At 35.9% G+C, this 17,518-nt stretch overlaps 1 protein-coding gene across 1 annotated transcript in view; it reads right to left on the bottom strand.

The window, feature by feature from the left end:
- LOC112054429 (galectin-5) overlaps positions 1–17,315 on the bottom strand; it is a 29,504-nt gene extending 12,189 nt beyond the window's left edge. Inside the window, exons 1-5 of the mRNA XM_052889987.1 lie at positions 17,113–17,315; positions 15,950–16,038; positions 11,349–11,556; positions 9,818–9,961; positions 8,772–8,844 (exon numbers count right to left, since the gene is read on the bottom strand). Of these exons, the coding sequence (XP_052745947.1) occupies positions 8,772–8,844; positions 9,818–9,961; positions 11,349–11,556; positions 15,950–16,038; positions 17,113–17,139 (541 nt within the window). The 5' untranslated portion in view covers positions 17,140–17,315. The remainder of the gene's footprint in view (positions 1–8,771; positions 8,845–9,817; positions 9,962–11,348; positions 11,557–15,949; positions 16,039–17,112) is intronic.
- Between the last annotated feature and the right edge of the window lie 203 nt (positions 17,316–17,518).

Genomic DNA, 17,518 nt, shown 5'->3' on the forward strand with positions numbered 1-17,518 from the left:
TTATGACTTTTGACTTTCAATTTTGATCTTTGTGATAATAATTTCAAAAACAAAATCAAATATGACGGCTAAATGGCAGTCGTGTTTTTTTTTTGTAATTTTTAATATATTTTAACGCTCTTGGTTAATACTAAGTAAACCGAAAATAGCTACAATCAAAAAGTAACAAAAAATAAAAAAAAATATAACTTAATATCTAAAAGTGCCAGATCGATTAAAGTAATAAAATAAAATAAAATTTATAGTAATAATAATATGAAAATTAAATTCTTTGATTCATTCTCCCTTCGAGATTTTACAAGGCACCTGTGAAAAAGAAAAAAATATTTAAAAAATATTTTAAAAAATACTTCAAAATTCAAATATTTTTAGTAGTTCAACATAATATGTTGTTTTTGATGATTTTTTTGTTTAAATTATTCATCAACTAGTAAAACATCATTAGGCTAGTAACTTTCATCTCTGTTAGTTTTTAACCCCCAATTTATAAAAGAAGGGGTTAAAGTTTCACATGTCTGTGTGTGTGATCTTAGCTTCTAAACGAATAGACCGATTTTGATAAGGTTTTTTCGTTTTGTTTGAAAGCTGACGTATTGGAGATGGTTTTTAGTAGTATAAGACATACGCGGACAAGTCAATTCTAAAAAATCAGCGTTTTTAAAAATATATTGATTGAAAGAATAATTTTGACTTCAGTGTCCTTCAACATATTTTTTCAAAATATCTTCAATGCATGAGTCGTTATTTTAGCTAAAGGACTTAGGGGGCGTTCATAAATTACGTGAGGTGTTTTTTCGAAATTTCTGACCCTCCCCCCCCCCTTGGTGAGATGTCGTGAGATTTCTTTCAACCCCCTCCCCCCATCCCCCAATCTCACGTGAGATTTTTCAAAATGTGGGTTTCTTACGTACTTAGAACGAATTAGGAAATGATCTTAATCGTATTACGATTACGCTTAAGATTAAATCTTAAGCATGTACAATCTGGATTAAATTGACCAAAATAGTATATTTTTTTTTGTTTCATTCAGAAAAAAAATTACGTGATATTTGCCGAGACCCCCCCTCCCTCCAACGTAAGATTAGATGAGATTTGACTCGACCCCCTCCCCTCCTAAAACATCTCACGTAATTTATGAACGCCCCCTTAAGTATTTTGATAGTTAATTTTCAAGAAAAGTTTTTAATATGCCATTTGAAGGAGGTTCTTTATTCATTGAACAAATTATCAATGTTATTAACCACCTTATAATATTTATCTACGTAATAAAATAAAAAAAATCAAGTATCTATTAATTAAAAAACAATACCTACACATATTTTTTTGGGAAACCCCATCAAGCCAGCGCTCAACTAAGGCATCAGTAAAAGCCTGTAAAAAAAACAAAAAACATATTCAAAAATAATGTTGCAAATAAAAAAAAAACAAAAATAAAAAATGTGCAAGCAAAAATGTCACTAAAAACTATACAAAAAACACAAAAAGAAACGCACAAAACACATCAGGGAATTAAATATTAATTGTGTCAGTAGTAAAGTTAATTGTCGGAAAGCAAAGCAAGTCACAGATTAAAGAATAATAGGCAGATAGAGCGTACGGAACACGGCAGTGATGCACCCATTCCAAATACAAATTCAAAAACGAATACATTCTCGAGTCAACATCAACTGATACGACACGAAGCGCATCAGTAATTTTCAATAATATTCAAAAAAAATGGCGTCTTATGTTTTTTAAATATTTTAAAAACTGTTCACAAAACTAAAAAAACAAGATGGAGTATTATTTACTAGATGACGCCGCGCGGTTTCACCCGCGTGGTTCCTGTTCCCGTAAGAATACGGGGATAATATATAGCCTATAGCCTTCCTCGATAAATGGGCTATCTAACACTGAAAGAATTTTTCTAATCGGACCAGCACTTCCTGAGATTATTAGCGCGTTCAATCAAACAAACAAACAAACTCTTCAGCTTTATAATATTAGTATAGATAGGTAATTATTGATTACTAATCTATTAAGATATCAATTTACTTAGTTGTTGTTAGTGTTAAATCTCGAAATACAAATTATGAAAAAAGTTTGTATATACGGATGTCAAGGAGACGCGTGACGTTTGTGGTTTTTATGGGTTTCACCGACTTTACCACGCTGCTTGTATACTCATTCTGTATCATTCTTTATTCTGTGCTGCAAGTGGACGGTATATAAATGGACCACAAAAATGCTCTCGAGCAATTAATAAGCGTGTCGTTAAAAAGTATACAGAGAAATATAATAAAAAATAGGTTTTAATTATTTATATTATTATAAAAAGGTGTTTGTATGAAGTTGTTGCAACAATGATGGTATAAATAAAAGGGTATTTGATGACTTGAGCTCAGTTTTTATTTTAATTTTTTTTATTTAATACACTTTATTTGTACACCACAAAAATAAAAGAAAACTAGCAAAACAGAAACACAAGAAAAAGTAGAATACAAAAGGCGGCCTTATCGCTTAGTAGCGATCTCTTCCAGGCAACCTTAGGCTTAGGAACTTATTAGGACAACTGTAGGTGGTGTGTACGTAATAATATTGTACATATACATACATACAAATAACTACACACTAATACATAAACCATAATACACAAATTATATAATAATTATAAATATCATAAAATAAACTAATATATAAATATATCATTATGTCGTATGATAAATATTCTAATAAAATAAAATATGTAACTAGTGACTAAGATAATATGTCTTAACGGATTTTTTAAACATATCAAGGGATTTGGATTTCCGAATGTCGACTGGGAGTGCATTCCATAGCTTAATAGCACGAACAACAAATGAACACTTATAAAATTTACTCCTATGGAAAGGCATACACAGAGTAAGAGCACGACATGTTCTTAGCTCTGATTGCACTCCCAGAAATGTGAATTTCTCCTTAAGATAAGGAGGATATTTTGGATTAAAGAGCACACAGTACAGAAGAGAAAGTACATGAAGATCCCGGCGACGGCGAATAGGAAGCCACTTGAGTTTCTGACGAAATTCAGATATATGGTCATATTTGCGAAGGCTAAATATAAACCGAATTGCAACATTTTGAAGTCGCTCAAGTTTATTAAGATAGTCCTCAGTCAAACTGGGATAGCTTGCGTCCGCATAATCGAGAACAGAGAGTAGGAGAGAATTTGCTAACATAACTTTGGCAGGAATTGGAAGAAGAGAACGTAGGCGTCGTAACGAACTCAACGTCGCAAACGTCCTCCTACTCAACTCCTTGATATGCATGCACCACGATAATTCCTTGTCCATAACAACTCCAAGGTTTTTAACCGAATCACAATACGGTATCATGACACCGTTGTAAATAATAGGTGGTACGTCGCCCCAAACAACTCTTGAGATTAGACTAGGACTGCCAATAATAATTGTTTTTGATTTTATAGGGTTAACCTTAAGCCCATACTGTTTGCTCCATACTGAAATTGCATTTAGATCTTTATTAATAGCAGACACAGCAGAGCCAAGGTTCTCAAGAGTTGACGAGCGATATATTTGCACATCATCTGCATACATATGGTAGAGAGAAGTGAAACATTGAGTGATAGAATTAATGAATATGGAAAAGAGTAAAGGAGATAACACGCCACCCTGAGGTACCCCGGCCGAAACATCACACCAAGATGAGAAAGAATCGTGAACGCGAATACGCTGTTTACGGCCATTGAGGTAACTCCGAAACCAGTCAACCACCGATGGAGATATGTTAAGAGAGCATAATAAACCCAACAAAATGTCATAGTCAACAGTGTTAAAAGCATTACTAAAATCTAGCAGAACTAAGACTGTGAGTTGTCTATTATCCATCGCCCAGCGAATATCATCAGTAACTTTTGCTAAAGCTGTGACCGTACTATGACCAGGGCGAAAACCGGATTGAAAGGGACTTAGAATGGAATGCTTGCTAAGAAAAAGACTCAACTGTCGGAAAACCAATTTTTCAAGGACTTTTGACAGAAAAGGCAAAATTGAAATAGGTCGAAAGTCTGAGAAGGAATTAGGGGTAATTTTTTTAGGTAATGGAATAATTTGAGCACTCTTCCATGCCTCAGGAAATTTACTGTAGTGAATGGAATAGTCAGTTGTTTGTTAGGCAGCGTGTACACCGTCACGCTGCCAGTCGCGTTAGTGATTTTGTTTTATGTTGTAATTATTGATCATAAATTGTTTAATATTGTCATGGATAACATGTTGGGCAGGGAAGGTGAGTGTTTATGCATTCTAAAGGGATCCCTTAAACCTACTCCCAAGTCACAAGTCCGAGACCTGCTCGAGATGTTTCCTCTACCACAAAACAATGGTACAATCACTGTCGCTGCTACGTGTGACATCATGCTAAGTACCAGACGAATCGCATAATGGTAGGCGTCTATATATCCGCCCACATTCGGCTCACTACTGAGCTAGAGTCTCCTCTCAGAATGAGAGGGGTTAGGCCGATAGTCCACCACGCTGGCCCAATGCGGATTGACAGACTCCACACACGCAGAAAATTAAGAAAGTTCTCAGGTTTCCTCACGATGTTATCCTTCACCGTTTGAGCACGTGATATTTAATTTCTTAAAATGCACGTAAAAATAAAAACCCATTTAATGCATTATGTCCGTAACAGACACGGACGGACAAAAACACGGACAGACAAACAAAAAAAAAGAAAGGAGATGGTCTATTTCAGGTCCACTCTTGTACCCCGTATCATTAATATTTAAAAAATACAAGGAATTTATTAAAGTGAATAAATCTAACTACATAAAAAGAAATAAATAAAATAAAACACCCAAGATTTTGAGTTATATCAAGATGGCGCCCATAGAGCAACTATGACATGACAATTGACAGCAAACGTCAAATCGACTACTGCATTGAAAACGTCACCAATCCGCCATTATTACTCCTATTAATGTTGCATTTCTTGGGAGATAATGAACATTATTTCAAAAGAATTAAAGCAAATTCGTAGATTTGTATAATCAAAAATATTTAAAAATAATATCTTCTTTTATTTCCGCCAGGATACAATGACTGGACCTGGGCTCCATTCAATTTTGGACCATCTCCTTTTTAGCTTTAGCAATGTACAAATTTGACCTGTTACAGTTTTATTATAAGTATAGATGTAAAAATAACCAATATCCCACACTTTCTAAATACACATATACATATATAGATAATATTATTTTTAAAATCTACCCTCCACAACATAAAATGCATAATATAATATATTGAGAGCATGCGACGGTCAGACCTTCGTTATTTTATAAAAAAGCCAGAGAGTTAGTTGCCTACGCTCCGACCATTAGTATGGTCAGAGAACTATAGATTTTTGACTGTAAAGTGAGCCACGGTCAATTATTCTCACGTTTCTGCAGCGCAAACGGCAGCGAAGACGTTTCTTAAGTCGAGCCGTCATGCGCAGCGACCAATACACGATCAGTTATAGTCGTGGGTGCTGCAGACACGTTAGAATAATTGATCGTCAATGGCGTGCATAACGGTGCTCTTGGCAAATAGCATAAAGAACCAGAAACTCAATAATTTAAGTTACTCAATAATAAATGAAAACACATTTATTTAACACACTTATTTAAAAAAAAAAATGTTTTCAAATTGACGTGTATTTTTTTGGTTTGTTACCTTATAACTTCATCATTCATTAATCAATTATGAAAATTATCTTTTTGTTAGAAAGTGTACAATTCCAGATTGGACCCATTTAAATTTCACGAAAATCGGTTCAGTAATTTTGTGTTAAAATCGAAATAACTATAATAAGCGAACGAAATTGTGTTCACTATACTAATACACTTTAATATTAGAAAAATAAAATCTTTTTAAAAAAATACAAAATTGAACACACTTCATAGATGCATTTGGTACTCTTCACCGTCACCCAGTTAGCTACCAGAATCGAGAATTTTCGTAAATAAAAAATTGAACGTCTCGTCAAGATGAAGCTACTAACTAAGTATGAAGCTAGTCTACCCTCGCAGGCTCTCAGGTCATAAAACCAAAACCCATCCAAACCCAAATTATAAAAAAAAACTGTGTATTGCATAATTAATCATGAAAAAATCAACCCATCTAAAACTAATTACTTAAATAAAAAATATACTATAAATCACATAAACAAATATACAATAATAAAAATACTTACTTATTTCTTGTTAGTAGAATCTATAACACTACAATCTAAAATATATAAAAGCGAAAGGTCACTTATCACGAAATCTCAAAAACCGACTGAAGATAGAAAGGTGAAATTTGGCAGGGAGGTAGTTCATAATTAGTAGGCGTTCGCTAAGAACGGATTTTGCGACAGGGCCGGATTAAAGAGGTCTAACACAGGACGAAGTCGCTGGCGTACGCTAGTCTATACAAATATTATAAAGAGGTATAGGTTGTGGTATTGTAACCTCTAGATCTACTGAACCGATTTTGAAAATTGTTTTAACACTAGAAAGCCACGTTATTTGCGAGTATCATAGGCTATATTTTATTCCCTTATTTTCACGGGAACGGGAACTACGCAGGTAAAACCGTGGGGCTAGTACTGTACAGTACTGTGTACTGTAGTAAACGCATATGTCTGTCCGTTCGCGATAAACTTTTAACTACTAAACATATTTTGATGCGGTTTTCACCAAAAAGATAAGAGTGATTCAAAAAGAAATTTTATATGAAAATTTAAATGATAATCATGACTATTAAAGACTTTAAAAATAGTTATGCCGTATGGAGCTTTCATCAAAAACGTTAACAAAATATTGTACTATACTGGATGCCCGCGACTTCGCCCATTTGAAATACTAAAGTCAAATATGTTGTAAGTCAACTGTAATTAGTTCTATAATGTCATTAAAAAGTAATTATAAGGCAAAACTCATCCATTAGAAACACATTAAACATTAATTATCTGATAGTAACATATTTGTATATGCAAAGTCCAATTTTGTTGGCCTATTTACTAATTTGGTCTTTATTATTGACCTATTTAAATAAACAACAGACCAATAGGATTTACTCATATTAAATCTATATATATAAAAGAAAGTCGTGTTAGTTACTCCATTAATAACTCGAGAACGGCTAAACCGATTTAGCTGAAAATTGGCAGGGAGGAGGACATTGGATACTTTTTATATAAAAAAAGTCGGGTTTTCCTTCCTGATGCCATAACTCCAGAACGCACGAACCGATTTCCACGGTTTGTTTTTGAAAAGGTCTCGGGCTCCGTGAGGTTTATAGCAAAGAAAATTCAGGAAAAATTTCAACGTAGGGTAGGGGTATGGTAGGGTAGGGTAGGGTAGGGGTAGTTGAAAGTTTACATCGAGTTTCACGCGGACGAAGTCGCGGGCGTCCGCTAGTTTAATATAAACAATATTAATTTCGTGTAGTATATGGATTAAGGGTCCGAAATATTTCGATATCCTACTAATATTATAAACGAAAGTTTGTTTGGATGTTTGTTACTCTTTAACGCCGCAACTACTGAACCAATTTGGTTGAAATTCTGGTTTAAGATCTTTATTTTCTCAAAAGAATTACATTAAATTCGCTTATATGAGAAATACAATTAACTCACTAAGGTAATTGTTCACGTGTGTACATAATAATTAGACTTAAATCTTACATACAAAAAAATTAAATAAATAATTGCTAAAAAATGCGGGTAGTTTTTAAATTATTTGAAATTTTGAATGGAAATAGATTTTACTCTGGATTAACACATAGGCTATAAACATTAGATATAGTCACCTCGTCGAACCTGAGGCTAACGTAGGTGGTTAATAGTCAACAAATAATACTATTTAAAATAATATATAGCTACTTTTTATCCCGGAAAAAACCATGGTTCCCGAGGGATTTGTAAAAAACTAAATTCCATGCGGACGAAGTCGCGTGCGCTAGTATTATAATGCGAAAGTAAGTCTGTCTGTCTGTTACTTTTTCACGGCTAAACCGATTAAGATAAATTTTGCTATAATAGTAAATGGGACCATGGAGCAAAACATAGGATACTTTTTGACTCTTAAAATAAAAATAAAAGGGGGTGGAATAGGGGTTGAAAGTTTGTATGGAAAGCCCTTCATTTTTAGAGTTAAAGTTTTTAAAATTTGTTCGAAAATCATAAAAAAAATACGAAATATAATGTGATTAAAAAAATGTTAGTTATGCAGTTCGGCTTTTAAGTGGACTCGTCGACACCTTGAAGTTAATGGAAATACTCCTTAGCAACTTGTATAATATATATTTATTTACATGCAATCATTATAACCCAATAATATATTAGTCAAAGCGTTTCTACATGCCATATTCACATTTCCAAAAACAACAGATCTAAAACCTTTAATTCACTTGAAATTCTGTTCAGCTTTTCAAATATCACTTCACTGTTAGTACATTTGCGATTTTAAAACCAAAATATACAGTCTCTTTTACACAAATAACAACATATATACATGTAAATATAATATTATAGTAAAATAAAAGAAATATTTTTACACTAAATAGTGACTAAATATTTCAAACGCAATATTCTCTTATACGTATAAATATTATCTATAGCCCAAGACACTGTATATCTTTGGTCATTTATACAAATATAATAAATTAGGAGCAATTTTACAGCATAATCTATAGTTAGTAGATTAATAAGGTTACTATTACCAACGGTATATATTAGAAAGAATATGGGTGATAGTGGCTTACCTTGTGGAGGTCCATAGCCGGGCGCTCCGTACGACGGCGGGGCTCCGTATGCGGCGTAGGCGGGGGCTTCCGACTGGAAAGATTGAACTGGTTATGAAATTTTGAATAAGAACGATCTACTTCTATTCTACTAATATTATAAACACGAAAGTTTGTATGGATGTTTAGATGTTTGTTACTCTATAACGCCGCTACTACTGAAGCGATTTAGCTGAAATTTAGAAGGGAAATAGATTTTACTCAGGATTAACACATAGGCTACTTTTTATCCCGAAAAATCCATGGTTTTCCGAGATTTGCTAAAACTGATGAATTTGATGATATGAATGTTTGTTACTCTTTCACGCCTCGACTACTGAACCGAATTAGCTGAAATTTGGTATTGAGATATATTGTAACTTGGATTAGCACATAGACTACTTTTTATCCCGGAAAAATCCATGGTTTCCGAGGGATTTGTGAAAAACTAAATTCCACGCGGACGAAGTCGCGGGCGTACGCTAGTTGATCATTTAGGTATTACATGTACAATTTGTTTTTAACCCTCGACGCAAAAAGAGGAGTCTTATAAGTTTGACGTGTCTGTCTGTCTGTCAGACTGTCTCTGGCACCATAGCTCCCAAACGGATGAAGCTATTTCAATTTAGTTTGTTTTGTATAAAAGGTGACTTATGTGCTAGTGTTCTTAGACATGTTTGATGAAAATCGGTTGAGCCGAAAAGTTCTAGGGGATGAAAGTGGGGACGAATAATCGAATGTCTGCAAATATACTCGAGTGGGGTCTCAAATCAAAGCGCACTGAAAGAGATTTGATTGATCGAGAGTGTATTAATAATTCATTCGGACTTGACTTTTGGAGGTTTTTAAAAAATTTGAAACCTTAAGTTGAATTTGTCATCTGTTTCAAAGAATTCCTTAACCCTACATCCAGATCACAAGTCCTGGACTTTGTTCGGAGATTATCTCTCTACCACGCGATGGACTCGGTGAATCCATGGATTGCTAAGACATTCGTCTCTTAATCCTACTGGTTTGTCTTCACTCACCATGTACATCTGCGTGGGTGGCGGCTGCGCGCCCTCGAAGCCTACGAACTGAACCATGACGTCACCGTCGATGGTGAAGTACGAGATGCGCTGGTAGGGCAGCCGGTGCGGGAACTCGCAGAAGTGCTGCCCGTTCACTGCCACCTGACGATTATATGTATATATAAATTATAATATAAAAATTAATCGCAAAATGCGTTGGTAAGCGCATAACTCAACAACGCCTGGACCAATTTGGCCAAATCTTTTTTTAAAATGTTCATTGAAGTTCTAGGATGGTTTTTATGACGAGATTTAGATTCGAATAATTGCCGGAATAACCATAAAAATAGCCCTTTTCTTTTTCCCATACAAATTATTTGTAACTAAAACGTAGTCAATTTGAGCTTTATTGTTATTGTATAAAGGTCATATTAATAATTATTAAAAAACGGGTAGGGCTGGGGTATGGTAGGGTAGGGATAGGGGTAGGGTACGGGCAGGGTAGGGTAGGGGTAGTTGAAAGTTTACATCGAGATTCACGCGGACGAAGTCGCGGGCATCCGCTGGTATATAAATAAGTATATATTGACAATCCACATATTGTTGGCAGTCCATGCAATCAGGGTCAAAAGCGACCCACCTCACTGCATTGTTATTAGAAAATTAGTCAATAAGTAATGGAAAAATCATCATCATCATCATCACGTCAGCCGGTGGAGTCCACTGCAGGACATAGGCCTTTTGTAGGGACTTCCAAACATCACGATACATCCTCAGTGCCTGAAGACAAAAGTCTTCAAACAGTGTGTCTTGCCAGTGATGACCTATGGATCCTAACTAAGCTTTGCTGGTTGTTTTTGCATCTAATAGTGAATATTAAAAAAATGATTCTTTATATTAGCAATAAACATATAAGTACTTATAAAATTTATTTTATTACATAATTTACAAAATTACTGCAAGTTACAATAAACCCAATTGACAGATGTTGACTAAATCAGTTGCAATTATCGACAGAACCATAATTGATTGGGTCACAACACTACCGCATTCCTCAGGATTGTCATGAGCTGGCGCGCCTACTGTATCTCTATCTACGAAGACATCAAGCAGCTTGCAGTAGTCTGTTTCCTCATCATCACCAGCTTAAGAGAGTCGTGATAGTCCAGTGGATATGACATCTGCCTCCGATTCTGGAGGGTGTGAGTTCGAATCTGGTCCGGGGCATACACCTCCAACTTTTCAGTTGTGTGCATTTTAAGAAATTAAATATCACGTGTCTCAAACGGTGACGGGAAAACATCGTAAGGAAACCTGCATACTGAAGAATTTTCTCAATTCTCTGCGTGCATGAAGTCTGCCAAACCGCATTGGGCCAGCGTGGTAGACTATTGGCCTAACCCGTATCATTCTGAGAGGAGACTCAAGCTCAGCAGTGAGCTGAACATGGGTTGATAATGATGACCAGCCTAAACTGACTATTCTCCTGGACCCCCCAGCGCGCACGATGCATTGCTGCACGTACGCAAGGGGTCAACTACAGCTGTACCTTCAGGGTCTGCGGCTCGCACAGCACCAGCGCCTCGAACTGCTCCCCGCGGTTCAGCGGCAGCCCCCCGCTCGTCTCCTCGACCCCCCAGCTCATGGCGGACAGGTGGTTCCTCACGATGCACCGCTCCACGAAGCGGAAGTTGAGATGCAGGGCGATGTCGTCGCGCGGGTCCGTGTTGGGGCCGCATTGCAGGTTGATTGCGAACCTGTGGGAGATGAGATGATGATGAACAGAGAAGAATGATTGAGGACCCCTGACAGTGACAGAAGACAATTTAAGAGAAGACAAAATACTAAAACAAAATGTCTCATAATATGTTATACTGTAGGAGTTTAAGGGGTTTGACATCAGAAGCGGTTGTCTGCAAAACACAGTATTGAATGAAAGTCTGTCAGGTCTAATGTATCCCACTAAGAATGTTACCAATAAACCCTGAGTGGCAGAGAATGACCTTGAGTGGAGTCACGCACTTGTGAATGATCTGTGTAGGGTTTTGTCCTTTGACTGTTAATAAACACTCCCCTTTTCCACTCAAGTCACTCTCCCCGCCTATCCCAAGTAACCCATATAGAATTACACAACAAGAGATGTGGACGGCTCGAACGCCACGAGCACACTGAAGCCGTCCGTATCGAAAGAAAGAAAGAAAGAAAGAAAATTATTTTATTTGGACACACACACACATAATACACAAAAGACAACAAATACCTAAAACAAAAGACAGAAATTTTAAAAATATAATTTAAAGATATTAAACTAATGATTAAATTAAATCCAAAAAAATTATGTGTGTGGTACCAAAGTGGTCACCACTCAGCATGTGCTACGCTAGTGATGGATGCACCAGCGCAGCGCTGGTCTTCCGTGGAGCCATGTGGTGACGCGGGCGGAAACAACAAGAAGAAGTGTTACTAATTGATAATTAATAATAAGAACATAATAAATAATTATATTTATATATATACATATATATAGTGTGTTAAATAAATTATTAGTAGTTGTCAGTGAGAAATATAATATAGAGTAGAAATAAATAAAATTAAATTATTGGGTCCTCAAAACCTTCGCGGAGACTATTTAATATTAATTAATTTTTAAAGAGGGTAGGTGAGGAGCCTGGGATTGGAGACTGTTACTTACCCTGCTGTTGTAAAAGTAAAAGGTTTTTTACCGATTTCCTAAACCAGGCTTTGGACTTACTGACATTGCGCATGGGGGGAGGTAGATTATTCCAGCACTTGGTGGCAGCGTATCTAAAACTACCCCGAAACGCAGCAGTAAAGTGTTGAGGTGCTCTCAGTGTCCAGACTCTGTTAGAACGGGCGCTAGACTCTTTGTCCCAATGCAATCTATCGAAGAGATATTTTGGTTCTTTGTCTTTAAGAATGCCAAACAAAAGAGTTGCCAAGTGCAATTTTCTTCTAGCTGCCATATTTAGCAAGTTGCCATTATTAATATATGGTGAAATGTGAGATCTGGGAGGGATGTCGTAGCAGTACCGAATGCAAGCATTTTGTATTCGCTGCACTAATCGTTGAGTACGGGCTAATAAGCGAGGGCCATACAGTGCATCGGCGTAATTTAATTTTGATAATATTAGAGACTCGCAAACCTTAAGTCGTACTCGTATGTCAAGAAAATGTCGCACGCGGTATAAAATTTTTAGCTTGTAAAAACAAGTTCGGACTACTTTAAGTAAATAATTTTCGAACCGAAGGTCACTGTCAGTTAGAACACCCAAGTTCCTAGTTTCATTTGTACGTTCTAAAACTTCACCCCTAATACATACTGGGGGAGCATTGTGTGGAATTTTCTCGATACTTCTCCTAGTACCAAGAATCATGTATTTGGTCTTATTTGAGTTTAAGAGAAGTTGATTTGAATCAGCCCAGTCTGCAATGTTCTCTAAGTCTGTATTGATTGCAGTTATACCCTGTGAAACATTACGAGAGTTAAAAGATGTGTATATTTGTGTATCATCAGCGTATATATGGTATTTACAGGTCTGTATACTGTTAATTATATCTGCCGTATAAATAATGAACAAAAGAGGACCTAAGATAGATCCTTGTGGTACACCGTTTATAACAGGTTTGCGTGTCGAATTAACGTAAAGCCCATTAGGGTCACGTATCTGCACAAACTGTGATCGATCAGACAAATAACTTTCGAACCACTGCAAAGTTTTGGATTCTAAACCATAAAAGTATAATTTTGAGAGCAATAAAGGAATGTTTATGGTATCAAAGGCACGTGAAAAATCTAACAGTACAAGCAAACTTACTTCACCTGCATCTTGAGAAGCTAAAATATTGTCAATAACATCAATTAGTGCAGTGGCAGTACCACGGTATTTCCTAAAGCCAGATTGTCTATCAGGTAAGATATTATGCCTTTCAACAAAATTTGCCAACTGGTTAGATACAACCTTTTCCAATATCTTAGAAAGACAGGGAAGAAGACTGATGGGACGCAAGTCCGTGAGCGAAGTTACATTTGTTTTTTTTGGAATTGGTCTAACAATAGCAGTTTTCCATTCATGCGGAAAGACATTTGTTGCAATGGATCGATTAACAATTGCAGTTATAACGCTCAGAGTTGAGGGCAAGGTTAATAAGATCATGTCCAGAGATAATCCATCGGTTCCAGTAGCATTTGATTTAAGTGAATAAATAATTTTGGCTACATAATCCTCCGAAACCGAATGAAGCTCAAACCTAGATCCAGTAAAACGATTGCTATTATAATACCTAACATCGGATTCTTTTACGCGTTTATTCACCTGAATTTTTAGGAAATGATCGTTTATAAGGTTTGGATCATTAAACGTACTATAAAAGTCATTATCCGACGCATTACTTTTTTGGACAACGAACTTTTTTAGATTTTTAAAAAGCATTTTAGAGTCATTAACATATTTATTAATATAATAATTGTGAAACGCTTGTTTTTCCCTATATAACGCAGAAGTTACAGTTTGCTTAAGATCTTTATAATACGTTTTCCTTTCAACCGAATTTGTGTTTGAGCGACACTTTGTATGGGCTTGATCGCGTAACTTCATCATTTGCAAAATAGTAGGAGTAATCCATGGATAAGATTCTTCCTTGATAGTTATGGTTTTGAGAGGTGCATGCACATCAAATAATAAGTGTAGGTATGAATTATAAGCAAGCACCATTGAGTTAACGTCCTGCATATTAATAATAAGATCCCATTTTTATTTGCTTTAGATGTTCTTCAAACAAATCCTTATCTATTTGCTTTAATGGTCTTAATATCGCAAGTCGTTGCAACGCGGCGATAACAATACTAGAAGATACAGAAGAGTGTTATTGTGATTCCATTGTATACTAAAACAAAATGTCTCGTAATAAGTTATGGTAGAAAATCGCAGTATAAGATGACCTTCAGCAAACAACGAATCGAAACACGTGGGTTTTCGCAGTGGCTTGCACTTCATAGATGCAGAAATGTACTGCCTACCCTTAGGTCTCAATGCAAACCTATATTGGACCACAGAATATGTAGTTGGACAAGGAATTTTCAAATTTTATTTATAGTGCATACCCTAGTTCAACATGTTGTGCACGCCACGAGGTTTTAGTTGGTTGAAATCAGAGGTATTCATGAGGATTTCCCCATGTTAAAAAGAAAAAAAAGGCAAGGTTTGGGGTCTACTAAAAGGCACACTGTTAAGAGATATTCTATAAAAATACAAAAGTTGAAATAAAATGTAATGTATGTAATTACTTAATTTGTTATCACAGAATAAAGCACTCATTAATAATATTATCATTCTTAAACATAAGCTGCTGGCCAATTTACTGTTTTGGTCCTTATTATTAACCTATTAAATAAACATCTAATTCATTGAATAAATGTTGTTTACCTATTTATTTATTTATTTAATTATTTGGTCCACCAGTGACTGTCGCAGCATTTACACAAATACAATCTAAAAAAAAACACAAACACAAGGCTCTGCACAATCAAATGAAGGTAGACACGGCATGCACATTGGATACCTATTGTGGATATCACACTACGGTGGACATTTGTTACGTAGAATCTCATTTTCGTTAATGTCAACTGGCAAACATCAAAGATAGTGAATAAGCCTGCTGGAAATCAATCTTAGGACATAACTATTAAAAACTTTTCATTGCCAAGTGTCAGAGAGGTTGCTGAAAATTATTATTTACACTAGCGGACGCCCGCGACTTCGTCCGCGTGGAATTTAGTTTTTCACAAATCTCTTGAGAACCATGGATTTTTCCGGGACAAAAAGTGGCCTATGTGTTAATCCAGGCTATAATATATCTTAATGCCAAATTTCAGCTAATTCGGTTCAGTAGTCGAGGCGTGAAAGAGTAACAAACATTCATATCATCAAAATCATCAGTTTTCGCAAATCTCGGGAAACTATGGATTTTTTTGGGATAAAAAATAGACTATGTGTCAATCCAGGGTAAAATCTATTTTAATTTCAAATTTCAGCTAAATCGCTTCAGTAGTAGTGGCGTTATAGAGTAACAAACATCCTAACATCCATACAAACTTTCGCGTTTATAATATTAGTAGAATAGTAGGATTACCTTTGAGCTCCTGGAGGGATGCTGCCCTGGAAGCGGATCATACGGCCGGGGTACATGCCCCCGGGGATGGGGTGCACGCACGGGATCTCCTGGAAACAAGTAATTTATCAAAATCCAATATCCATGCAGCATTCTGAAGCTGAAGTGGCTAGAGGCGGGGAACATAGTTCGAATGATGGACGCTACGGTCCCAAGGTGATGGAATGGTGACCCCGCACTGGCAAATGCAGTGTTGGTCGACCCACACCAGGTGGACTGATGACATCAAGCGAGTCTCAGGGATTCACTGGTTGCAGGCGGCATATCTTGATTTACAATAAGTTATACAATGTTAATCAAAACAAAGACAATGGAAGATTAGAAACAGACAAAAGTTAGTTATTTGTGTTTGTAATGATTTTAACTATTGTAAATTTTAATAATGTATGATTTTTGTTTTAAAAAGAGCAACTATTTAGTCTCTTGCCAGTTCTTTTTAGCAGAACTTCCCCACCACATACAACATGGGTATCAATTTAAGATTCAATAGGCATCTTCTAGGCAAGCATGTTCTATCATGAGCTGTAACATCGCTTATTGTCATAAGAGCAACTGTTGAATCTCTTGCCAGCTCTTAACAACAGAACTTACGTTATCCCCACCATCTACAATATGGGTATCGAGTCAAGAATGAATAGGCATCTTTTAAGCAAGCACGTTCTACCATAGGCTGCATCATCACTAACCAAGAATGATTGCAACCAAGCGCTGGCCTATATAATGTAAAAAAAAGAACCTGCCATCTGAACTGTTTGTACACTACACTACACTACTACAAATAGTCAAACTTTACGTTACAAAAGTGCTTGTAAATTATGCCTACTTTTGAAAATATTACAACTTGAAAGAGAGTTAAAATATTAGAGGTAAGCGGCAATTTTCCAGTAAACCGCGGGCGGGGAAACCCCACTACTTAGAAGACACTTCCTTGTATTAATGGTATTTCAACGACATCCATATTCAGATAAATTTAAGGTTGAAATGATAATCGAATGCTATTTACTTAGTATATTACGTCGACATGTGCTAGACACAAGCGATGCCCTTGGAAACGCCAAATACATAACACTGGGGCCGCTATATGCGGTAAAATTTGCGGAAAATGTAAAAATTCTCGCACTTACCGGATTGTAGATTGGTGGTACCGCCATTGCTGCACTATTTCCTGACTACTTTTGACGAATTAAACACTATTTTATGCGTATATACAATTTGCTTGGGGTAATTATCGCATAGAAAATAAGGTAACGCCTAATCACTAATATAATATTGTTTCCAATTTGATTCCCCTTTTAACAATGCGTCATACGTCATATGACAGTACGTGACGCATTTTATGAATTAAAAAGAAAAGTGGATGTTGCCGCACGCAAATGTAATTTATAATTTCCCTAAATGGTTTGTTTTAACGACGGCTTTATTTGAATTATTTTGACGACTTTGACATGCTTTATAGTTTAAAATGTTTGTAAAATTTCAACATATTTTTTTCTTCATAAAGTGGTGCCGTTAGATTTATTTCGGTTGTAA

The sequence above is a fragment of the Bicyclus anynana genome, chromosome 26 (assembly GCF_947172395.1).
Source record: "Bicyclus anynana chromosome 26, ilBicAnyn1.1, whole genome shotgun sequence".
Taxonomy (NCBI): domain Eukaryota; kingdom Metazoa; phylum Arthropoda; class Insecta; order Lepidoptera; family Nymphalidae; genus Bicyclus; species Bicyclus anynana.